General features: G+C 49.0%; 1 protein-coding gene and 1 long non-coding RNA gene across 2 annotated transcripts in view; one reads left to right on the top strand and one right to left on the bottom strand.

Moving 5' to 3' along the window:
• LOC148442570 (uncharacterized) overlaps positions 1-27,841 on the bottom strand; it is a 92,102-nt gene that overhangs the window by 44,464 nt on the left and 19,797 nt on the right. The window contains exon 2 of the long non-coding RNA XR_015875789.1: positions 13,305-13,539. This is a non-coding gene — a long non-coding RNA (uncharacterized LOC148442570). The remainder of the gene's footprint in view (positions 1-13,304; positions 13,540-27,841) is intronic.
• On the top strand, positions 972-14,900 carry KRTCAP2 (keratinocyte associated protein 2). Its single transcript, XM_088463794.1, has 5 exons — positions 972-1,077; positions 13,339-13,493; positions 13,794-13,857; positions 14,563-14,629; positions 14,702-14,900. Exons 1-5 carry the CDS (start codon positions 1,074-1,076, stop codon positions 14,820-14,822), a joined length of 411 nt encoding a protein of 136 aa, XP_088319920.1. The 5' UTR covers positions 972-1,073; the 3' UTR covers positions 14,823-14,900.

Genomic DNA, 27,841 nt, shown 5'->3' with positions numbered 1-27,841 from the left:
CTAGGGGTGACCAGCACATAAGTGACCCTAGGGGTGACCAGCACATAAGTGACCCTAGGGGTGACCACCACGTAACTGACCCTAAGGGTGACCAGCACGTAAGTGACCCTAGGGGTGACCAGCACGTAAGTGACCCTAGGGGTGACCAGCACGTAAGTGACCCTAGGGGTGACCAGCACGTAAGTGACCCTAGGGGTGACCAGCACATAAGTGACCCTAGGGGTGACCACCACGTAACTGACCCTAAGGATGACCAGCACATAAGTGACCCTAGGGGTGACCACCACGTAACTGACCCTAAGGATGACCAGCACATAAGTGACCCTAGGGGTGACCACCACGTAACTGACCCTAGGGGTGACCAGCACATAAGTGACCCTAGGGGTGACCAGCACATAAGTGACCCTAGGGGTGACCAGCACATAAGTGACCCTAGGGGTGACCAGCACATAAGTGACCCTAGGGGTGACCAGCACATAAGTGACCCTAGGGGTGACCAGCACATAAGTGACCCTAGGGGTGACCAGCACATAAGTGACCCTAGGGGTGACCAGCACATAAGTGACCCTAGGGGTGACATATAAGCACAATATACTTCACTTAAATTTTGCTGAATTTGTCAATGTGAAACTTTTGGCCCAGGGGTGCCGTGGAAATAATGCTGAGACTCTATGGCGCCGTGATAAGTTTGGGCAGCCCTGGTGTATGCTATGGGCATGTGCTGAGTGATGGCGCCGTAACTCCCTCCTCCTGCGCTGGGTAACTAACTACGGCCCCTCTCCCGCCAAAAACTGCCGCTCTCCTCCTGACTCGTGTGCCTGCTCCCGGCTCCGTACAGCGGTGACTCCTCCCGTCGCTAGAGGGCGCTCCTCCCTCTCTGCCGGCTCCGTACAGCGGTGACTCCTCCCCCCGCTAGAGGGCGCGACGCGTCTCTGCCGGCTCCGTACAGCGGTGACTCCTCCCGTCGCTAGAGGGCGCTCCTCCCTCTCTGCCGGCTACGTACAGCGGTGACTCCTCCCCCCGCCAGGTGGAAGCAGCAGCCGGTACCGGACAGCACGGAGGTGTCGGTAGAGATGGGTGAGAGACGGGACCGGCACACAGGGGTTCCCAGTAACACACGGGGGGCGAGAGGAGCTCAGGGGGTGACTGTGGGGGGAGGGGCGGTGCTGGAGGGGACTGCTGACGTGTCCTAGTATATATAATATGGTCACTGTATAGTATTTATCACATATACACACACAGGGTCACTCTATACTATATATATATATAATATGGTCACTGTATAGTATTTATCACATATACACACACAGGGTCACTCTATACTATATATATATATATAATATGGTCACTGTATAGTATTTATCACATATACACACACAGGGTCACTCTATACTATATATATATATATATAATATGGTCACTGTATAGTATTTATCACATATACACACACAGGGTCACTCTATACTATATATATATATAATATGGTCACTGTATAGTATTTATCACATATACACACACAGGGTCACTCTATACTATATATATATATATAATATGGTCACTGTATAGTATTTATCACATATACACACACAGGGTCACTCTATACTATATATATATATATATAATATGGTCACTGTATAGTATTTATCACATATACACACACAGGGTCACTCTATACTATATATATATATATATAATATGGTCACTGTATAGTATTTATCACATATACACACACAGGGTCACTCTATACTATATATATATATATATATATATATATATATATAATATGGTCACTGTATAGTATTTATCACATATACACACACAGGGTCACTCTATACTATATATATATATATAATATGGTCACTGTATAGTATTTATCACATATACACACACAGGGTCACTCTATACTATATATATATATAATATGGTCACTGTATAGTATTTATCACATATACACACACAGGGTCACTCTATACTATATATATATATATAATGTGGTCACTGTATAGTACTTATCACATATACACACACAGGGTCACTCTATACTATATATATATATATATATATATATATATATATATATATATATATATATATATATATATATAATATGGTCACTGTATAGTATTTATCACATATACACACACACAGGGTCACTCTATACTATATATATATATATATATAATATGGTCACTGTATAGTATTTATCACATATACACACACAGGGTCACTCTATACTATATATATATATATATATATATATATATATATATATATATATATATATATATAATATGGTCACTGTATAGTATTTATCACATATACACACACACAGGGTCACTCTATGCTATATATATATATATATAATATGGTCACTGTATAGTATTTATCACATATACACACACAGGGTCACTCTATACTATATATATATATATATATAATATGGTCACTGTATAGTATTTATCACATATACACACACAGGGTCACTCTATACTATATATATATATATATATATATATATATATATATAATATGGTCACTGTATAGTATTTATCACATATACACACACAGGGTCACTCTATACTATATATATATAATATGGTCACTGTATAGTATTTATCACATATACACACACAGGGTCACTCTATACTATATATATATATATAATATGGTCACTGTATAGTATTTATCACATATACACACACAGGGTCACTCTATACTATATATATATATATAATATGGTCACTGTATAGTATTTATCACATATACACACACAGGGTCACTCTATACTATATATATATATATATATATATATATAATATGGTCACTGTATAGTATTTATCACATATACACACACAGGGTCACTCTATACTATATATATATATATATATATATATATATATATATATAATATGGTCACTGTATAGTATTTATCACATATACACACACAGGGTCACTCTATACTATATATATATATATATATATATATATATATATATATATATATATATGGTCACTGTATAGTATTTATCACATATACACACACAGGGTCACTCTATACTATATATATATATATATAATATGGTCACTGTATAGTATTTATCACATATACACACACAGGGTCACTCTATACTATATATATATATAATATGGTCACTGTATAGTATTTATCACATATACACACACAGGGTCACTCTATACTATATATATATATATATATATATATATATATATATATATATATATATGGTCACTGTATAGTATTTATCACATATACACACACACAGGGTCACTCTATACTATATATATATATATATATATAATATGGTCACTGTATAGTATTTATCACATATACACACACAGGGTCACTCTATACTATATATATATATATATATATATATATATATATATATAATATGGTCACTGTATAGTATTTATCACATATACACACACACAGGGTCACTCTATACTATATATATATATATATAATATGGTCACTGTATAGTATTTATCACATATACACACACAGGGTCACTCTATACTATATATATATATATATATATAATATGGTCACTGTATAGTATTTATCACATATACACACACAGGGTCACTCTATACTATATATATATATATATATATATATATATATATAATATGGTCACTGTATAGTATTTATCACATATACACACACAGGGTCACTCTATACTATATATATATATATATATATATATATATATATATATATATATGGTCACTGTATAGTATTTATCACATATACACACACAGGGTCACTCTATACTATATATATATATATATAATATGGTCACTGTATAGTATTTATCACATATACACACACAGGGTCACTCTATACTATATATATATATATATAATATGGTCACTGTATAGTATTTATCACATATACACACACAGGGTCACTCTATACTATATATATATATATATATATATATATATATATATATATATATAATATGGTCACTGTATAGTATTTATCACATATACACACACACAGGGTCACTCTATACTATATATATATATATATAATATGGTCACTGTATAGTATTTATCACATATACACACACAGGGTCACTCTATACTATATATATATATATATATATATAATATGGTCACTGTATAGTATTTATCACATATACACACACACAGGGTCACTCTATACTATATATATATATATATATATAATATGGTCACTGTATAGTATTTATCACATATACACACACAGGGTCACTCTATACTATATATATATATATATATATATATATATAATATGGTCACTGTATAGTATTTATCACATATACACACACAGGGTCACTCTATACTATATATATATATATATATATAATATGGTCACTGTATAGTATTTATCACATATACACACACACAGGGTCACTCTATACTATATATATATATATATATATAATATGGTCACTGTATAGTATTTATCACATATACACACACAGGGTCACTCTATACTATATATATATATATATATATATATATATATGGTCACTGTATAGTATTTATCACATATACACACACAGGGTCACTCTATACTATATATATATATATATATATAATATGGTCACTGTATAGTATTTATCACATATACACACACAGGGTCTCTCTATACTATATATATATATATATATATATATATATATATATATATATATAATATGGTCACTGTATAGTATTTATCACATATACACACACAGGGTCACTCTATACTATATATATATATATATGGTCACTGTATAGTATTTATCACATATACACACACAGGGTCACTCTATACTATATATATATATATATATATATAATATGGTCACTGTATAGTATTTATCACATATACACACACAGGGTCACTCTATACTATATATATATATATATATATATATATATATATATAATATGGTCACTGTATAGTATTTATCACATATACACACACAGGGTCACTCTATACTATATATATATATATATATATAATATGGTCACTGTATAGTATTTATCACATATACACACACAGGGTCACTCTATACTATATATATATATATAATATGGTCACTGTATAGTATTTATCACATATACACACACAGGGTCACTCTATACTATATATATATATATATATATATATATATAATGTGGTCACTGTATAGTATTTATCACATATACACACACAGGGTCACTCTATACTATATATATATATATATAATATGGTCACTGTATAGTATTTATCACATATACACACACAGGGTCACTCTATACTATATATATATATAATATGGTCACTGTATAGTATTTATCACATATACACACACAGGGTCACTCTATACTATATATATATATATTTCTACTTCAGGGTCCATAGGGGGTCCACAGGGTTGACCTTGGGGTATAGGTTGGGAACCAAATCCGGGCACCACGCAGTTAAAGCTTTTAGCTCCCAGGATGCACTGGGTCCACTCTCCCTATAACCCCACCCCCAAGCCAGAGGCACCTCAGTTTAAGTTGGTGCCCGGCCGGAGTCGGGTCACCGTTAGCGCAGGGGGAGCTGATTAGCAGCCCCTAAGCTTATTTTATTTTTTTAGGGACAAAGTTTTTTCCATGGACTTTGGACTCTTCAGAGCGGCAGCGTCGGACTGTCCATAGGACGTCTAAGCTGCCGCTCCGTCACCCCGCTGGCGCTGAGACGCCAGTACAGATCTGGGGATCTCAGCGGGACCCCAGAGTCTGTACTAGCCGGACTCTGCGGGCGCCCAGGACTGCTGCCGGATCCACGGGGAGCAGGTAAGGTCGCGGATCACCGCTTGCGGTGATCCGCGCATTTCAAATGCAGTCCTGTGCCTCCGGTCTCAGGGGACAGACCGGAGGCGCCGGCAGTGGCGGCGGGCCCCCCATACCCCGTGTGTCCACTAGACCACCAGGGACTTAACGATCGGTGCAGGGAGCCGGCGTCCCGGGGGTTAATAGCCGGCCAGGGGAGGCAGCCTTCCCTGTTACAGCGGCTCCTCCCCTCAGCTCAGCGCGCCTTTCAGTATCCATAGTCTGGCGTCGCTGAGCTGCTTCCTCCGCGGGCCACGCTTCTTCTGAGGTCTCCAGCGGCCATTTTATCTCTGTGGTGCAGCAGAAATCTCTCAGGATGGCAGTGAGTCCAGTCCCCCTGCGTACCTCACCATCAGGTCAGTGTACACAGCGCTGTAGCCTTCCCAGACACTGAATCTGGGCAGTTGAATGCAGTGTAATAGTGCAGTATATTATATGACATGTTTATGTATATATGTATATATCTGCATTGTATGTGACTTATGCTAGTGCTGACTGTACTTTATTCTCTCACCTGTCAGTGTATATCTATCCCTTTCCTTATCTGCCCTAATACAGCTGTACTTAGGGTGGTTCTGAGACCTCACATTTATATACTTGTTAATATTTGTGTGGTTTGTCACATACTGTTGCGTGCTGCACGTTGCCATATTTTAGATGGAACTGTGTGTTGCATACGCTGAAAATGGGTCCCTGCAGCTAATTTTTGGCATCAGTCAGGACCAGTATAGCGCTGCTTAATATTTCCGCCAAGATTGGTCAGATATGTCTGACCAGGAGATAGAGCGTTATACTGCACCCATTTTTACTATCCTGCAAGTCATGTGCTGCAGGTGTTAGTGCGGAGGATTTGACTCATAAAGGGTTCTGTATGTGGCGTCATCTGGTGCCGGCCTCTTTCACGACCCCCTTGGGCGGTTTGTTTTCTCGGGATCCTCTCAATTGCGGATCGCCGGGCGGGCCCCATTGTTGTACCTCACTTGGGGTTACTTCACCATACTGCCCTTTTCATCTCAGGGTATCTCGCAGCTTCTTGCACTCTTCCCCTGTGACACAGACTACCGCTCCCTGCAGGGGTTTTTCGCAGTATATGAATTCCCCCTGGTGCCACAATAGTCTGTCATTCCCCTTGCAGGGATTACCACAACAGCCACCCTGGGTGGATGTCGTTTTCTACGAAACGCTAATTGGCGTGGTTGACGCCCTGTGGTTACTTCCCAGTTGGCTCTGCCGTGAACTGGGTACTGTTCGGGGCTCTTTCCCTCTTACACGGGGGGAAGCCTATTTCAGGTATTATTATCCCTGCTTTAGGGCTGGTAGCAGGTCCATTCTGGTTAGAGTGAATGTTGACCTGCACCTGTATCATACACCCTCAGTATTGCGTGCCTTCGGGTTCCCTGTTGCTGACTAGCGGGTGGATCGCATAGCGGGACTCTGGCTGTTGCCAGATAGGAGGTGTTACAACAGTGTTTGGCCTCCTGTCCCAAATTCCCTGAGGGTCATCACGAGCCCCTCCTGGGGGGGATGGGCGTGTTACTCGTCTGATTACAGACGTTACTACGCCTCCCATTCCTGCGTGGTCGGATTCTTCGGATCCGTAGGTGGTAACTCTGCCTGAAATCAGTATACTTGCTTTCAGGAGTTGTTACCCATCCTACCATGGCTATAGCATGGTTGGTTAATACTATTGCATATTGGGTTGATGCATTTGTAACGTTTTTTCCCCTCCAACACGTCGGGGGTTCAAATGTATTTGGTCGCTCACGTAATATATGCTGTTGTCATAGGTGGAAATGCCTATATTGGATACCAGTCTCCTAACTTTCAGAGTTCCGGCTGCGACTGTATCCTCCGTAATACCCTATGGCTGCGCTCTGGGAATGCAGAGGTGCAGATACCATCTTTAGGGTTGATATTGTTTGGTCCTGACCTTGACAAGATTGTAGTAACATTGGCAGTATTACTAACGACAAGTTTACCGCTTTCAGCTATGCCCACTACAAGGCCTCAGACTAAGTCTGTTAAGTCTTTTTTGTCCTCTGGGTCAGCCTAAAGGTCTGTTTCTTCGTAGACTGTCGGCATCTACAAGGGCCGACATATCCAGTACCGAGCAGGCCTGGACTGCCAGCCGATCCTGCTTCTGAACCTACGGATATCTCTTCAGCCTGACGGGACAGGCCTACAACTGGGAGATACCGATTTTCTCAGTTCGCCCGGTATTAGTGTCAAGTTGCCGCGGCTACGTGGGTAGGAGGGTACGCCCTCTTTACAAGGGCCTTACAGATCCAGAAAGCTATGCAGTTGTTGCGGTAAGCGGAGCTAATTAGGCCATCCCCACTATCTCAGTGAGGGACTGGTTGTTCTGCTTTCTTTCTGGTGCGGTGGCTGAATGGTCCTCTTTGGCCTATTCTCTGTCTCAATTCCCTGAACCAGTTCCTAAAGCTACCTGGGCTCAGGAGGAAATCCCTATGCTCCATCATACGATGTTTGGAACCTGGGGACTTTATGGTACCACTGGATATACAGGACGCGTGCCTACGGGTACTTACAGAGACCTTTCCTCAGCATGGGCTGAGGTTTGCTGTATCACAGCAACACTTACAATTTTTCGGGCTCTGCCTGTTGGGACTGTCCTCAGCCCCACAGGGGTTTACCAGCGTTTTGGATTTTCTGACAGTTCTTCTGTTCAGTATATCCCAATGCTCCTGTACCTGGACGGCCTCCTGCTCTTAGCGGGATCACCGGGGTACTTTACGGCCAGGTCAGGATGACTGTGGCTTCTTCAGGGTGCAGACGTTTAATCAACGGGGAAAAAGTCCTCCCTGCATCCCTCTCTGGGTATTCTTCATCTAGGATCCCTGCTGGATTCTCAGAATCTGAGAATTCTTCTGGCGTAAGACGGAATCTCCTCTCTTCCATTAGGAGTACATGGTTGTCTGCGCAGTCGACAGATGTCTTTACACTCTGGGATGCATGGTGGAATGGGCTCAGTTCCATTCCAGGCCTTTCCATAATTGGCTCATCTCCAGATGGAATGAGTTTTTTCTGTCGGATAACTGTTCAAACGATGATGCTCTCTCCGGAGGCAAGTCGGTCCCTGTCCGGGTGGCTATGGCCATCTCGTCCAGGGTTTTCTTTGCTATGGACAGTGTCTGGATCGAATCCTTTTCAGTGCAGTTGGACGTCTGTCGATTCCACCCTGTCAATTAACTTACTCTGGCATAACTCTTGTTTCCCGGTGAACCTGAAAAGGTTCAGTCCGACAGGGTCAGGACAGTGGCTTCCTTTTTAGCAACACTGTTCGTTGGGTGGCAATGACAGGTATGTCACATATTCGGACATAGTCCGAGGGTCTCCTCCCGACCATCTCGGCAGCGTTCATTTCAGGAGCTCTCCATTGGGAAGCGGGAGTCCTCAGCCGTCACGACGTGCATCCCGGGGACTAGTCTCTTCCCCAAGAGAGGTTTCATCTCCTGGTGAGCAGGGGGGGCCCCCCTGAGGTGACCCTCATGGCCTTCTGACTTTATCACACTATGGTGTTACAGTTCAGCTTTGGGGATTCTGAAGCAACCTTCAGCGACTCTTTGTCGGTGAAGTGGTCCTTCCACTTTGTGTACCTGTGTTCTCCGGTCTCCCTTCTTCCTCAAGGTCTTTGGAAGTGTTTTCAATCGAGACGGAGATGCTTTCCTGCTGGTGGCTCCTGATTGCCCCAGATGTCAGGGGTACTTGGATCTTCGGAGTCTCTACATCGATACTCCATCCCTGATGCTTCACTGCCCGGACCTGTTGTCTCAGGGTCTTTGGTTTTGCCTTGGACCTGGGTCGTTTGTCTTTGACTGTGTCCTTACAGTGGTCTTACGGCTTCCCTGGCTTTGTCATCGTTGGAATGATTAGAGCACATGGATCAGCTTTTGCTGGGACCTACCACAAACTGTGGCAGCCATAAATCTTATGGTATTGTACCTGTCGATACAATCCTCCGGTGTCCAGGATTTCCAGATATTCTGGCATTCCTTCCGGCTGGCTTGGGTTTCACACTTGGCCTGGTCTTCCTGACAGTGCGGATCTCTACACTGTCAGTATGGTTAAGATATGGAATTGCTCCACTCTGGTATCCAGTTCATCCTTTGGAGTGTTTTCTTGATTATGCCTCCATTTGTCCTCCCTAGGGACTCCTGGGGAGTAAGTAGTGGTTCTTCGTTACCTCCGGGGACAGTCAATGGAACCGCTGGTTGTGATAGCCATTACATGGTCTATTGCTTAGGCTCTCTCTTTCTCTCAGGGTGTTTATATCAACCAGGAGAGTGTCTGAATTGGGAGCGTTCTCATGTGGCTCCCTCTTCTGGAGGGCATCATGTCAGGGTGGGAGTTGCTCTCGCCCTGTGTTGCTTCTTAGTGGTTTTCAGGTTCCATATTATTCTGGAACTTATGGTACGGCCATTCTGTCCCCAGTCCTCTCGGCTGGTGTGGCCTCATTGACTGTGGTCTGGCCTCTTTGGATTTTTGTGATCCGTTCAGGTTCCTTACGGAAATCGGACTCCTTATTGGTGGTCTGAGATTTCTGGTTTTCACAGGAAAGGATGGCCGGCCTATAACCAAATGTTGGCTGGATGGCCTCGTAGGTCTTCCTCAGGGGCCTACCCATGGGTAGGCCTTCCTGTTGTTGATGCTTGTTTTTTCTCGGGCCATGTGTGCGGCTCGCTGTGGCGCCTCGGCTGTTTTACCTTACTAGGTGGCCACGTGGTCTTCTGTCCACACCTTTTTAAGGTTCTAGGCATTGGTTTCCTTTGCCTCTCAGGATGCTTCCTTTTTGGCGACGGATTCTCCTCTCAGCACAGGAGCGTCCCCACCCTTGGTTGAACTGCTTTGGGACATCCCCAAGGTCAACCCTGTGGACCCCCTATGGACCCTGAAGTAGAAAACAAGAGATATGGTAAGAACTTACCTTTGTTATCTCTGTTTCTACGAAGTCCATAGGGTCCACAGGGCGCCCGCCCTGACGCACCTGGCTTCATATGGGCTGTGTGGCTGGTCACCGGTTTTCCGTCTCCCATTTCGGTGAGTATGGTTATTGAGTGTTCCAGTTTTCTCTCTCTTTTTCTCTCCTCCTCCGGCCTTTGGCTACTTACAAACTGAGGTGCCTCTGGCTTGGGGGTGGGGTTATAGGGAGAGTGGACCCAGTGCATCCTGGGAGCTAAAAGCTTTAACTGCGTGGTGCCCGGATTTGGTTCCCAACCTATACCCCAAGGTCAACCCTGTGGACCCTATGGACTTCGTAGAAACAGAGATAACAAAGGTAAGTTCTTACCATATCTCGTTATATATATATATAATATGGTCACTGTATAGTATTTATCACATATACACACACAGGGTCACTCTATACTATATATATATATAATATGGTCACTGTATAGTATTTATCACATATACACACACAGGGTCACTCTATACTATATATATATATATATATATAATATGGTCACTGTATAGTATTTATCACATATACACACACAGGGTCACTCTATACTATATATATATATATATATATATATATATACACACACACACACACAATATGGTCACTATTAGTATGTATAATATACACACACACACACACAGGGTCACTATACTTATTTTATTTATATATAAAATATGGTCACTATATAGTATTACATATATACGTATAGTGTACGTATGTACCCGGGCGCTGCTACGTATAGTGTACGTATGTACCCGGGCGCTGGTACGTATAGTGTACGTATGTACCCGGGCGCTGGTACGTATAGTGTACGTATGTACCCGGGCGCTGGTACGTATAGTGTACGTATGTACCCGGGCGCTGGTACGTATAGTGTACGTATGTAACCGGGCGCTGGTACGTATAGTGTACGTATGTAACCGGGCGCTGGTACGTATAGTGTACGTATGTACCCGGGCGCTGGTACGTATAGTGTACGTATGTACCCGGGCGCTGGTACGTATAGTGTACGTATGTACCCGGGCGCTGGTACGTATAGTGTACGTATGTACCCGGGCGCTGGTACGTATAGTGTACGTATGTACCCGGGCGCTGGTACGTATAGTGTACGTATGTACCCGGGCGCTGGTACGTATAGTGTACGTATGTACCCGGGCGCTGGTACGTATAGTGTACGTATGTACCCGGGCGCTGGTACGTATAGTGTACGTATGTACCCGGGCGCTGGTACGTATAGTGTACGTATGTACCCGGGCGCTGGTACGTATAGTGTACGTATGTAACCGGGCGCTGGTACGTATAGTGTAGGTATGTATGTACCCGGGCGCTGGTACGTATAGTGTAGGTATGTATGTACCCGGGCGCTGGTACGTATAGTGTAGGTATGTATGTACCCGGGCGCTGGTACGTATAGTGTAGGTATGTATGTACCCGGGCGCTGATACGTATAGTGTATGTATGTACCCGGGCGCTGATACGTATAGTGTATGTATGTACCCGGGCGCTGGTGCGTATAGTGTATGTATGTACCCGGGCGCTGATACGTATAGTGTAGGTATGTATGTACCCGGGCGCTGATACGTATAGTGTAGGTATGTATGTACCCGGGACTGATACGTATAGTGTAGGTATGTATGTACCCGGGCGCTGATACGTATAGTGTAGGTATGTATGTACCTGGGACTGATACGTATAGTGTAGGTATGTATGTACCCGGGCACTGATACGTATAGTGTATGTATGTACCCGGGCACTGGTACGTATAGTGTATGTATGTACCCGGGCGCTGGTACGTATAGTGTATTTACCCGGGCGCTGGTACGTATGGTGTATGTATGTACCCGGGCGCTGGTACGTATGGTGTATGTATGTACCCGGGCGCTGATACGTATAGTGTATGTATGTACCCGGGCGCTGATACGTATAGTGTATGTATGTACCCGGGCGCTGGTACGTATAGTGTATGTATGTACCCGGGCGCTGGTACGTATAGTGTATGTATGTACCCGGGCGCTGGTACGTATAGTGTATGTATGTACCCGGGCGCTGGTACGTATAGTGTATGTATGTACCCGGGCGCTGGTACGTATAGTGTATTTACCCGGGCGCTGGTACGTATGGTGTATGTATGTACTCGGGCGCTGGTACGTATAGTGTATGTATGTACCCGGGCGCTGGTACGTATAGTGTATGTATGTACCCGGGCGCTGATACGTATAGTGTATGTATGTACCCGGGCGCTGGTACGTATAGTGTATGTATGTACCCAGGCACTGGTACGTATAGTGTATGTATGTACCCGGGCGCTGATACGTATAGTGTATGTATGTACCCGGGCGCTGATACGTATAGTGTATGTATCTATCCGGGTACTATTACGCATAGGGTATGTATGTATATATCTAGATAGTGTATAGTGTAATGCATGTAAGTACCTGGATAGAGATAGGTGTAGTATATATGTTACCCTGGCAGTGATTGGCACTGTGTCCTGTCTGCAGCGGTCAGCACTAAGATCTCCCTGGCGCTCTCCTCCCTGGTGTGTCTCCTGCTCTTTGCCGGGATGCAGATGTACAGCAGGCACCTGGCTTCTTCTGAGTGGCTGACCATCCTGGGGGGTCTCCTGGGGTCCGGCATCTTCTTATTCTCTGTCACTGTATCCTTTATATTGGGTGACGTCCGTCCGTTATAGGTAGCAGGAGCTGGAAGATAAATGCAGGTATATGGTAAGCCCTCCTACCGCTGATCTATAAAACATACTGTCTGATATGTATTACACCCTCCAGGGGGTTCCCTGAGCCTCAAGCAGGCACTACAAGGACCAGCATTCCGTGTCCTCTACTGATCCCATATAGTAATACACAGAATGGAGGTGACACAATTGGCAATGTGGCCTCTCAGTACATGTGTTATGTGTGTCACCAATCACATTCATGTTCCTTAGCTGTGACCTCAGGCCATGAACAACCTGGAGAACATTGTGTTTGGTAAAGGCTTCCAGGCTAAGGTGTTCCCAGAGGGTGAGTATAACCGAGGCGCGTTACTGTGCGCGATGGGGACAGGGAGGCACGTTACTGTGCGCCATGGGGGCAGGGAGGCGCGTTACTGTGCGCCATGGGGGCAGGGAGGCGCGTTACTGTGCGCCATGGGGGCAGGGAGGCGCGTTACTGTGCGCCATGGGGACAGGGAGGCGCGTTACTGTGCGCCGTGGGGACAGGGAGACGCGTTACTGTGCGTGGTGGGGGCAGGGAGACGTGTTACTGTGCGTTATGGGGGGCGGGGTTAGGGAGACAGGTGACTGTTATGGGGGCGAGGTTAGGGAGACGCGTTCCGCTGCATGATGGGGGGTGGGGTTAGGGAGCCGCGTTACTCTGCATGATGGGGGCGGGGTTAGGGAGACGCGTTACTCTGCATGATGGGGGGCGGGGTTAGGGAGACGCGTTACGCTGCATGATGGAAGGCGGGGTTAGGGAGACGTGTTGTGCGTTATGGGGGGCGGGGTTAGGGAGACGTGTTACTGTGCGTTACGGGGGGCGGGGTTAGGGAGACGTGTTACTGTGCGTTACGGGGGGCGGGGTTAGGGAGACGTGTTACTGTGTGTTACGGGGGGCGGGGTTAGGGAGACGCGTTACTGTGCATTATGGGGGCGGGGTTAGGGAGACGCGTTACTCTGGATAATTGGGGACAGTGATCTCCGCCTCACGTGTGACCTCTCTGTGTTGCAGTCCTCCTGTGCCTGTCCCTTGCTCTCTTCGCCTCGGGGTTGGTACATAGAGTCTGCGTCACCACATGGTGAGTGTAATTATCGCTGATAGAGGGGACGGTTATTATATCAGTCGCTGATTCCACTCCTTGTCCCCTCAGCTTCATCTTCTCCCTGGTGGACCTGTACTACGTCAACAAGATCTCCTCCGGCCTGTACCAGACGGTCACCTCCGCTCTGCCCCCCGGGAAGGTGGTCGGGAAGGGCAAGAAACGAAGCTGATCCCAGTTCCCTATTCCCCCCTCCCCCATCTACATTCCACCCCGTTCATTTGGAAATAAAGTGCCGTCTCTTTGTAAAGCTTTGCGTGGGGGCAGTTTTTCTTTTGTGTCTCCTGGGGGGGGGGGTCCACACCCATAGCTCATTTACTTCTCACAGCGGGAGGGGGCTCCGTCAGTTACTGATCCCACACAGGCCCACAATGCGGAGCCCCCTCTATAGGAGATACGGCTATAATCCAGCACAGACCTCCACGCTTATTGCCAAAGCTACTGATCCCATACAGGCCCACAATGCGGAGCCCCCTCTATAGGAGATACGGCTATAATCCAGCACAGACCTCCACGCTTACTGCCAAGGCTACTGATCCCATACAGGCCCACAATGCGGAGCCCCTCTATAGGAGATACGGCTATAATCCAGCACAGACCTCCACGCTTACTGCCAAGGCTACCGATCCCATACAGGCCCACAATGCGGAGCCCCTCTTTAGGAGATACGGCTATAATCCAACACAGACCTCCACGCTTACTGCCAATCCAGCACAGACCTCCACGCTTACTGCCAAGGCTACTGATCCCATACAGGACCACAATGCGGAGCCCCTCTATAGGAGATACGGCTATAATCCAGCACCGGGTATAAAGGGCATGGACCTCCACGCTTACTGCCAAGACTACTGATCCCATACAGGCCCACAATGCGGAGCCCCCTCTATAGGAGATACGGCTATAATCCAGCACCGGGTATAAAGGGCATGGACCTCCACGCTTACTGCCAAGACTACTGATCCCATACAGGCCCACAATGCGGAGCCCCTTCTATAGGAGATACGGCTATAATCCAGCACTGGATATAAAGGGCATGGACCTCCATGCTTACTGCCAAGGCTACTGATCCCATACAGGCCCACAATGCAGAGCCCCTCTATAGGAGATACAGCTATAATCCAGCACAGACCTCCACGCTTACTGCCAAGGCTACTGATCCCATACAGGCCCACAATGCGGAGCCCCTCTATAGGAGATACGGCTATAATCCAGCACAGACCTCCACGCTTACTGCCAAGGCTACTGATCCCATACAGGCCCACAATGCGGAGCCCCTCTATAGGAGATTTGGCTATAATCCAGTACAGACCTCCACGTTTACTGCCAAGGCTACTGATCCCATACAGGTACACAATGCGGAGCCCCCTCTATAGGAGATACGGCTATAATCCAGCACAGACCTCCACGCTTACTGCCAAGGCTACTGATCCCATACAGGCCCACAATGCGGAGCCCCTCTATAGGAGATACGGCTATAATCCAGCACAGACCTCCACGCTTACTGCCAAGGCTACTGATCCCATACAGGCCCACAATGCGGAGCCCCCTCTATAGGAGATACGGCTATAATCCAGCACAGACCTCCACGCTTACGGCCAAGGCTACTGATCCATACAGGCCCACAATGCGGAGCCCCTCTATAGGAGATACGGCTATAATCCAGCACAGACCTCCACGCTTACTGCCAAGGCTACTGATCCCATACAGGCCCACAATGCGGAGCCCCCTCTATAGGAGATACGGCTATAATCCAGCACAGACCTCCACGCTTACTGCCAAGGCTACTGATCCCATACAGGCCCACAAGGCGGAGCCCCTCTAAAGGAGATACGGGTATAATCCAGCACCGGGTATAAAGGGCATGGACCTCCACGCTTACTGCCAAGACTACTGATCCCATACAGGCCCACAATGCGGAGCCCCCTCTATAGGAGATACGGCTATAATCCAGCACCGGGTATAAAGGGCATGGACCTCCACGCTTACTGCCAAGGCTACTGATCCCATACAGGCCCACAATGCGGAGCCCCCTCTATTGGAGATACGGCTATAATCCAGCACAGACCTCCACGCTTACTGCCAATCCAGCACAGACCTCCACGCTTACTGCCAAGGCTACTGATCCCATACAGGCACACAATGCGGAGCCCCCTCTATAGGAGATACGGCTATAATCCAGCACAGACCTCCACGCTTACTGCCAAGGCTACTGATCCCATACAGGCCCACAATGCGGAGCCCCTCTATAGGAGATACGGCTATAATCCAGCACAGACCTCCACGCTTACTGCCAAGGCTACCGATCCCATACAGGCCCACAATGCGGAGCCCCTCTATAGGAGATACGGCTATAATCCAGCACAGACCACCACGCTTACTGCCAAGGCTACTGATCCCATACAGGCCCACAATGCGGAGCCCCCTCTATAGGAGATACGGCTATAATCCAGCACAGACCTCCACGCTTACTGCCAAGGCTACTGATCCCATACAGGCCCACAATGCGGAGCCCCTCTATAGGAGATACGGCTATAATCCAGCACAGACCTCCACGCTTACTGCCAAGGCTACTGATCCCATACAGGCCCACAATGCGGAGCCCCTCTATATGAGATACGGCTATAATCCAGCACAGACCTCCACGCTTACTGCCAAGGCTACTGATCCCATACAGGCCCACAATGCGGAGCCCCTCTATAGGAGATACGGCTATAATCCAGCACAGACCTCCACGCTTACTGCCAAGGCTACCGATCCCATACAGGCCCACAATGCGGAGCCCCCTCTATAGGAGATACGGCTATAATCCAGCACAGACCTCCACGCTTACTGCCAAGGCTACTGATCCCATACAGGCCCACAATGCGGAGCCCCCTCTATAGGAGATACGGCTATAATCCAGCACAGACCTCCACGCTTACTGCCAAGGCTACTGATCCCATACAGGCCCACAATGCGGAGCCCCTCTATAGGAGATACGGCTATAATCCAGCACAGACCTCCACGCTTACTGCCAAGGCTACTGATCCCATACAGGCCCACAATGCGCAGCCCCCTCTATTGGAGATACGGCTATAATCCAGCACAGACCTCCACGCTTACAGCCAAGGCTACTGATCCCATACAGGCCCACAATGCGGAGCCCCCTCTATAGGAGATACGGCTATGATCCAGCACAGACCTCCACGCTTACTGCCAATCCAGCACAGACCTCCACGCTTACTGCCAAGGCTACTGATCCCATACAGGCACACAATGCGGAGCCCCCTCTATAGGAGATACGGCTATAATCCAGCACAGACCTCCACGCTTACTGCCAAGGCTACTGATCCCATACAGGCCCACAATGCGGAGCCCCCTCTATAGGAGATACGGCTATAATCCAGCACAGACCTCCACGCTTACTGCCAAGGCTACTGATCCCATACAGGCCCACAATGCGGAGCCCCTCTATAGGAGATACGGCTATAATCCAGCACAGACCTCCACGCTTACTGCCAAGGCTACTGATCCCATACAGGCGCACAATGCGGAGCCCCGCTATAGGAGATATGGCTATAATCCAGCACAGACCTCCACGCTTACTGCCAAGGCTACTGATCCCATACAGGCCCACAATGCGGAGCCCCCTCTATAGGAGATACGGCTATAATCCAGCACAGACCTCCACGCTTACTGCCAAGGCTACTGATCCCATACAGGCCCACAATGCAGAGCCCCTCTATAGGAGATACGGCTATAATCCAGCACAGACCTCCACGCTTACTGCCAAGGCTACCGATCCCATACAGGCCCACAATGCGGAGCCCCTCTATAGGAGATACGGCTATAATCCAGCACAGACCTCCACGCTTACTGCCAAGGCTACTGATCCCATACAGGCCCACAATGCGGAGCCCCCTCTATAGGAGATACGGCTATAATCCAGCACAGACCTCCACGCTTACTGCCAAGGCTACTGATCCCATACAGGCCCACAAGGCGGAGCCCCTCTATAGGAGATACGGCTATAATCCAGCACAGACCTCCACGCTTACTGCCAAGGCTACTGATCCCATACAGGCCCACAATGCGGAGCCCCTCTATATGAGATACGGCTATAATCCAGCACAGACCTCCACGCTTACTGCCAAGGCTACTGATCCCATACAGGCCCACAATGCGGAGCCCCTCTATAGGAGATACGGCTATAATCCAGCACAGACCTCCACGCTTACTGCCAAGGCTACTGATCCCATACAGGCCCACAATGCGGAGCCCCCTCTATAGGAGATACGGCTATAATCCAGCACAGACCTCCACGCTTACTGCCAAGGCTACCGATCCCATACAGGCCCACAATGCGGAGCCCGTCTATAGGAGATACGGCTATAATCCAGCACAGACCTCCACGCTTACTGCCAAGACTACTGATCCCATACAGGCCCACAATGCGGAGCCCCTCTATAGGAGATATGGCTATAATCCAGCACAGACCTCCATGCTTACTGCCAAGGCTACTGATCCCATACAGGCCCACAATGCGGAGCCCCTCTATAGGAGATACGGCTATAATCCAGCACAGACCTCCACGCTTACTGCCAAGGCTACTGATCCCATACAGGACCACAATGCGGAGCCCCTCTATAGGAGATACGGCTATAATCCAGCACAGACCTCCACGCTTACAGCCAAGGCTACTGATCCCATACAGGCCCACAATGCGGAGCCCCCTCTATAGGAGATACGGCTATAATCCAGCACAGACCTCCACGCTTACTGCCAATCCAGCACAGACCTCCACGCTTACTGCCAAGGCTACTGATCCCATACAGGCACACAATGCGGAGCCCCCTCTATAGGAGATACGGCTATAATCCAGCACAGACCTCCACGTTTACTGCCAAGGCTACTGATCCCATACAGGCCCACAATGCGGAGCCCCTCTATAGGAGATACGGCTATAATCCAGCACAGACCTCCACGCTTACTGCCAAGGCTACCGATCCCATACAGGCCCACAATGCGGAGCCCCTCTATAGGAGATACGGCTATAATCCAGCACAGACCTCCACGCTTACTGCCAAGGCTACTGATCCCATACAGGCTCACAATGCGGAGCCCCCTCTATAGGAGATACTGCTATAATCCAGCACAGACCTCCACGCTTACTGCCAAGGCTACTGATCCCATACAGGCCCACAATGCGGAGCCCCTCTATAGGAGATACGGCTATAATCCAGCACAGACCTCCACGCTTACTGCCAAGGCTACTGATCCCATACAGGCCCACAATGCGGAGCCCCTCTATATGAGATACGGCTATAATCCAGCACAGACCTCCACGCTTACTGCCAAGGCTACTGATCCCATACAGGCCCACAATGTGGAGCCCCTCTATAGGAGATACGGCTATAATCCAGCACAGACCTCCACGCTTACTGCCAAGGCTACCGAACCCATACAGGCCCACAATGCGGAGCCCCCTCTATAGGAGATACGGCTATAATCCAGCACAGACCTCCACGCTTACTGCCAAGGCTACTGATCCCATACAGGCCCACAATGCGGAGCCCCCTCTATTGGAGATACGGCTATAATCCAGCACAGACCTCCACGCTTACAGCCAAGGCTACTGATCCCATACAGGACCACAATGCGGAGCCCCCTCTATAGGAGATACGGCTATAATCCAGCACAGACCTCCACGCTTACTGCCAATCCAGCACAGACCTCCACGCTTACTGCCAAGGCTACTGATCCCATACAGGCACACAATGCGGAGCCCCCTCTATAGGAGATACGGCTATAATCCAGCACAGACCTCCACGCTTACTGCCAAGGCTACTGATCCCATACAGGCCCACAATGCGGAGCCCCTCTATAGGAGATACGGCTATAATCCAGCACAGACCTCCACGCTTACTGCCAAGGCTACCGATCCCATACAGGCCCACAATGCGGAGCCCCTCTATAGGAGATACGGCTATAATCCAGCACAGACCTCCACGCTTACTGCCAAGGCTACTGATCCCATACAGGCCCACAATGCGGAGCCCCCTCTATAGGAGATACGGCTATAATCCAGCACAGACCTCCACGCTTACTGCCAAGGCTACTGATCCCATACAGGCCCACAATGCGGAGCCCCTCTATAGGAGATACGGCTATAATCCAGCACAGACCTCCACGCTTACTGCCAAGGCTACTAATCCCATACAGGCCCACAATGCGGAGCCCCTCTATATGAGATACGGCTATAATCCAGCACAGACCTCCACGCTTACTGCCAAGGCTACTGATCCCATACAGGCCCACAATGCGGAGCCCCTCTATAGGAGATACGGCTATAATCCAGCACAGACCTCCACGCTTACTGCCAAGGCTACCGATCCCATACAGGCCCACAATGCGGAGCCCCCTCTATAGGAGATACGGCTATAATCCAGCACAGACCTCCACGCTTACTGCCAAGGCTACTGATCCCATACAGGCCCACAATGCGGAGCCCCCTCTATAGGAGATACGGCTATAATCCAGCACAGACCTCCACGCTTACTGCCAATCCAGCACAGACCTCCACGCTTACTGCCAAGGCTACTGATCCCATACAGGCACACAATGCGGAGCCCCCTCTATAGGAGATACGGCTATAATCCAGCACAGACCTCCACGCTTACTGCCAAGGCTACTGATCCCATACAGGCCCACAATGCGGAGCCCCTCTATAGGAGATACGGCTATAATCCAGCACAGACCTCCACGCTTACTGCCAAGGCTACTGATCCCATACAGGCGCACAATGCGGAGCCCCGCTATAGGAGATATGGCTATAATCCAGCACAGACCTCCACGCTTACTGCCAAGGCTACTGATCCCATACAGGCCCACAATGCGGAGCCCCTCTATAGGAGATATGGCAATAATCCAGCACAGACCTCCACGCTTACTGCCAAGGCTACTGATCCCATACAGGCCCACAATGCGGAGCCCCCTCTATAGGAGATATGGCTATAATCCAGCACAGACCTCCACGCTTACTGCCAAGGCTACTGATCCCATACAGGCCCACAATGCGGCGCCCCCTCTATAGGGGATACGGCTATAATCCAGCACAGACCTCCACGCTTACTGCCAAGGCTACTGATCCCATACAGGCCCACAATGCGGAGCCCCTCTATATTAGATACGGCTATAATCCAGCACAGACCTCCACGCTTACTGCCAAGGCTACTGATCCCATACAGGCCCACAATGCGGAGCCCCTCTATAGGAGATACGGCTATAATCCAGCACAGACCTCCACGCTTACTGCCAAGGCTACTGATCCCATACAGGCCCACAATGCGGAGCCCCCTCTATAGGAGATACGGCTATAATCCAGCACAGACCTCCACGCTTACTGCCAAGGCTACTGATCCCATACAGACCCACAATGCGGAGCCCCTCTATAGGAGATACGGCTATAATCCAGCACAGACCTCCACGCTTACTGCCAAGGCTACTGATCCCATACAGACCCACAATGCGGAGCCCCTCTATAGGAGATACGGCTATAATCCAGCACAGACCTCCACGCTTACTGCCAAGGCTACTGATCCCATACAGGCCCACAATGCGGAGCCCCTCTATAGGAGATACGGCTATAATCCAGCACAGACCTCCACGCTTACTGCCAAGGCTACTGATCCCATACAGGCCCACAATGCGGAGCCCCTCTATAGGAGATACGGCTATAATCCAGCACAGACCTCCACGCTTACTGCCAAGGCTACTGATCCCATACAGGCCCACAATGCGGAGCCCCTCTATAGGAGATACGGCTATAATCCAGCACAGACCTCCACGCTTACTGCCAAGGCTACTGATCCCATACAGGCCCACAATGCGGAGCCCCTCTATAGGAGATACGGCTATAATCCAGCACAGACCTCCACGCTTACTGCCAAGGCTACTGATCCCATACAGGCCCACAATGCGGAGCCCCCTCTATAGGAGATACGGTTATAATCCAGCACAGACCTCCACGCTTACTGCCAAGGCTACTGATCCCATACAGGCCCACAATGCGGAGCCCCTCTATAGGAGATACGGCTATAATCCAGCACAGACCTCCACGCTTACTGCCAAGGCTACTGATCCCATACAGGCCCACAATGCGGAGCCCCCTCTATAGGAGATACGGCTATAATCCAGAACAGACCTCCACGCTTACTGCCAAGGCTACTGATCCCATACAGGCCCACAATGCGGAGCCCCCTCTATAGGAGATACGGCTATAATCCAGAACAGACCTCCACGCTTACTGCCAAGGCTACTGATCCCATACAGGCCCACAATGCGGAGCCCCTCTATAGGAGATACGGCTATAATCCAGCACAGACCTCCACGCTTACTGCCAAGGCTACTGATCCCATACAGGCCCACAATGCGCAGCCCCCTCTATTGGAGATACGGCTATAATCCAGCACAGACCTCCACGCTTACAGCCAAGGCTACTGATCCCATACAGGCCCACAATGCGGAGCCCCCTCTATAGGAGATACGGCTATAATCCAGCACAGACCTCCACGCTTACTGCCAATCCAGCACAGACCTCCACGCTTACTGCCAAGGCTACTGATCCCATACAGGCACACAATGCGGAGCCCCCTCTATAGGAGATACGGCTATAATCCAGCACAGACCTCCACGCTTACTGCCAAGGCTACTGATCCCATACAGGCCCACAATGCGGAGCCCCCTCTATAGGAGATACGGCTATAATCCAGCACAGACCTCCACGCTTACTGCCAAGGCTACTGATCCCATACAGGCCCACAATGCGGAGCCCCTCTATAGGAGATACGGCTATAATCCAGCACAGACCTCCACGCTTACTGCCAAGGCTACTGATCCCATACAGGCGCACAATGCGGAGCCCCGCTATAGGAGATATGGCTATAATCCAGCACAGACCTCCACGCTTACTGCCAAGGCTACTGATCCCATACAGGCCCACAATGCGGAGCCCCCTCTATAGGAGATACGGCTATAATCCAGCACAGACCTCCACGCTTACTGCCAAGGCTACTGATCCCATACAGGCCCACAATGCAGAGCCCCTCTATAGGAGATACGGCTATAATCCAGCACAGACCTCCACGCTTACTGCCAAGGCTACCGATCCCATACAGGCCCACAATGCGGAGCCCCTCTATAGGAGATACGGCTATAATCCAGCACAGACCTCCACGCTTACTGCCAAGGCTACTGATCCCATACAGGCCCACAATGCGGAGCCCCCTCTATAGGAGATACGGCTATAATCCAGCACAGACCTCCACGCTTACTGCCAAGGCTACTGATCCCATACAGGCCCACAATGCGGAGCCCCTCTATAGGAGATACGGCTATAATCCAGCACAGACCTCCACGCTTACTGCCAAGGCTACTGATCCCATACAGGCCCACAATGCGGAGCCCCTCTATATGAGATACGGCTATAATCCAGCACAGACCTCCACGCTTACTGCCAAGGCTACTGATCCCATACAGGCCCACAATGCGGAGCCCCTCTATAGGAGATACGGCTATAATCCAGCACAGACCTCCACGCTTACTGCCAAGGCTACTGATCCCATACAGGCCCACAATGCGGAGCCCCCTCTATAGGAGATACGGCTATAATCCAGCACAGACCTCCACGCTTACTGCCAAGGCTACCGATCCCATACAGGCCCACAATGCGGAGCCCCTCTATAGGAGATACGGCTATAATCCAGAACAGACCTCCACGCTTACTGCCAAGGCTACTGATCCCATACAGGCCCACAATGCGGAGCCCCCTCTATAGGAGATACGGCTATAATCCAGAACAGACCTCCACGCTTACTGCCAAGGCTACTGATCCCATACAGGCCCACAATGCGGAGCCCCTCTATAGGAGATACGGCTATAATCCAGCACAGACCTCCACGCTTACTGCCAAGGCTACTGATCCCATACAGGCCCACAATGCGCAGCCCCCTCTATTGGAGATACGGCTATAATCCAGCACAGACCTCCACGCTTACAGCCAAGGCTACTGATCCCATACAGGCCCACAATGCGGAGCCCCCTCTATAGGAGATACGGCTATAATCCAGCACAGACCTCCACGCTTACTGCCAATCCAGCACAGACCTCCACGCTTACTGCCAAGGCTACTGATCCCATACAGGCACACAATGCGGAGCCCCCTCTATAGGAGATACGGCTATAATCCAGCACAGACCTCCACGCTTACTGCCAAGGCTACTGATCCCATACAGGCCCACAATGCGGAGCCCCCTCTATAGGAGATACGGCTATAATCCAGCACAGACCTCCACGCTTACTGCCAAGGCTACTGATCCCATACAGGCCCACAATGCGGAGCCCCTCTATAGGAGATACGGCTATAATCCAGCACAGACCTCCACGCTTACTGCCAAGGCTACTGATCCCATACAGGCGCACAATGCGGAGCCCCGCTATAGGAGATATGGCTATAATCCAGCACAGACCTCCACGCTTACTGCCAAGGCTACTGATCCCATACAGGCCCACAATGCGGAGCCCCCTCTATAGGAGATACGGCTATAATCCAGCACAGACCTCCACGCTTACTGCCAAGGCTACTGATCCCATACAGGCCCACAATGCAGAGCCCCTCTATAGGAGATACGGCTATAATCCAGCACAGACCTCCACGCTTACTGCCAAGGCTACCGATCCCATACAGGCCCACAATGCGGAGCCCCTCTATAGGAGATACGGCTATAATCCAGCACAGACCTCCACGCTTACTGCCAAGGCTACTGATCCCATACAGGCCCACAATGCGGAGCCCCCTCTATAGGAGATACGGCTATAATCCAGCACAGACCTCCACGCTTACTGCCAAGGCTACTGATCCCATACAGGCCCACAATGCGGAGCCCCTCTATAGGAGATACGGCTATAATCCAGCACAGACCTCCACGCTTACTGCCAAGGCTACTGATCCCATACAGGCCCACAATGCGGAGCCCCTCTATATGAGATACGGCTATAATCCAGCACAGACCTCCACGCTTACTGCCAAGGCTACTGATCCCATACAGGCCCACAATGCGGAGCCCCTCTATAGGAGATACGGCTATAATCCAGCACAGACCTCCACGCTTACTGCCAAGGCTACTGATCCCATACAGGCCCACAATGCGGAGCCCCCTCTATAGGAGATACGGCTATAATCCAGCACAGACCTCCACGCTTACTGCCAAGGCTACCGATCCCATACAGGCCCACAATGCGGAGCCCGTCTATAGGAGATACGGCTATAATCCAGCACAGACCTCCACGCTTACTGCCAAGACTACTGATCCCATACAGGCCCACAATGCGGAGCCCCTCTATAGGAGATATGGCTATAATCCAGCACAGACCTCCATGCTTACTGCCAAGGCTACTGATCCCATACAGGCCCACAATGCGGAGCCCCTCTATAGGAGATACGGCTATAATCCAGCACAGACCTCCACGCTTACTGCCAAGGCTACTGATCCCATACAGGACCACAATGCGGAGCCCCTCTATAGGAGATACGGCTATAATCCAGCACAGACCTCCACGCTTACAGCCAAGGCTACTGATCCCATACAGGCCCACAATGCGGAGCCCCCTCTATAGGAGATACGGCTATAATCCAGCACAGACCTCCACGCTTACTGCCAATCCAGCACAGACCTCCACGCTTACTGCCAAGGCTACTGATCCCATACAGGCACACAATGCGGAGCCCCCTCTATAGGAGATACGGCTATAATCCAGCACAGACCTCCACGTTTACTGCCAAGGCTACTGATCCCATACAGGCCCACAATGCGGAGCCCCTCTATAGGAGATACGGCTATAATCCAGCACAGACCTCCACGCTTACTGCCAAGGCTACCGATCCCATACAGGCCCACAATGCGGAGCCCCTCTATAGGAGATACGGCTATAATCCAGCACAGACCTCCACGCTTACTGCCAAGGCTACTGATCCCATACAGGCTCACAATGCGGAGCCCCCTCTATAGGAGATACTGCTATAATCCAGCACAGACCTCCACGCTTACTGCCAAGGCTACTGATCCCATACAGGCCCACAATGCGGAGCCCCTCTATAGGAGATACGGCTATAATCCAGCACAGACCTCCACGCTTACTGCCAAGGCTACTGATCCCATACAGGCCCACAATGCGGAGCCCCTCTATATGAGATACGGCTATAATCCAGCACAGACCTCCACGCTTACTGCCAAGGCTACTGATCCCATACAGGCCCACAATGTGGAGCCCCTCTATAGGAGATACGGCTATAATCCAGCACAGACCTCCACGCTTACTGCCAAGGCTACCGAACCCATACAGGCCCACAATGCGGAGCCCCCTCTATAGGAGATACGGCTATAATCCAGCACAGACCTCCACGCTTACTGCCAAGGCTACTGATCCCATACAGGCCCACAATGCGGAGCCCCCTCTATTGGAGATACGGCTATAATCCAGCACAGACCTCCACGCTTACAGCCAAGGCTACTGATCCCATACAGGACCACAATGCGGAGCCCCCTCTATAGGAGATACGGCTATAATCCAGCACAGACCTCCACGCTTACTGCCAATCCAGCACAGACCTCCACGCTTACTGCCAAGGCTACTGATCCCATACAGGCACACAATGCGGAGCCCCCTCTATAGGAGATACGGCTATAATCCAGCACAGACCTCCACGCTTACTGCCAAGGCTACTGATCCCATACAGGCCCACAATGCGGAGCCCCTCTATAGGAGATACGGCTATAATCCAGCACAGACCTCCACGCTTACTGCCAAGGCTACCGATCCCATACAGGCCCACAATGCGGAGCCCCTCTATAGGAGATACGGCTATAATCCAGCACAGACCTCCACGCTTACTGCCAAGGCTACTGATCCCATACAGGCCCACAATGCGGAGCCCCCTCTATAGGAGATACGGCTATAATCCAGCACAGACCTCCACGCTTACTGCCAAGGCTACTGATCCCATACAGGCCCACAATGCGGAGCCCCTCTATAGGAGATACGGCTATAATCCAGCACAGACCTCCACGCTTACTGCCAAGGCTACTAATCCCATACAGGCCCACAATGCGGAGCCCCTCTATATGAGATACGGCTATAATCCAGCACAGACCTCCA

Source organism: Taudactylus pleione, unplaced genomic scaffold (genome assembly GCF_031769625.1).
Source record: "Taudactylus pleione unplaced genomic scaffold, aTauple2 ptg001452l, whole genome shotgun sequence".
NCBI classification, from domain to species: Eukaryota; Metazoa; Chordata; class Amphibia; order Anura; family Myobatrachidae; genus Taudactylus; species Taudactylus pleione.
Note: the sequence above shows the minus strand (reverse complement) of the source record. Positions and strands in the feature narration are given on the sequence as shown.

Coding starts and splice junctions, on each gene's coding strand:
- KRTCAP2 (XM_088463794.1), top strand. Junction 13,858..14,562: donor GGCTAAGGTGTTCCCAGAGG/GTGAGTATAACC, acceptor TCTGTGTTGCAG/TCCTCCTGTGCCTGTCCCTT. Junction 14,630..14,701: donor AGAGTCTGCGTCACCACATG/GTGAGTGTAATT, acceptor TTGTCCCCTCAG/CTTCATCTTCTCCCTGGTGG.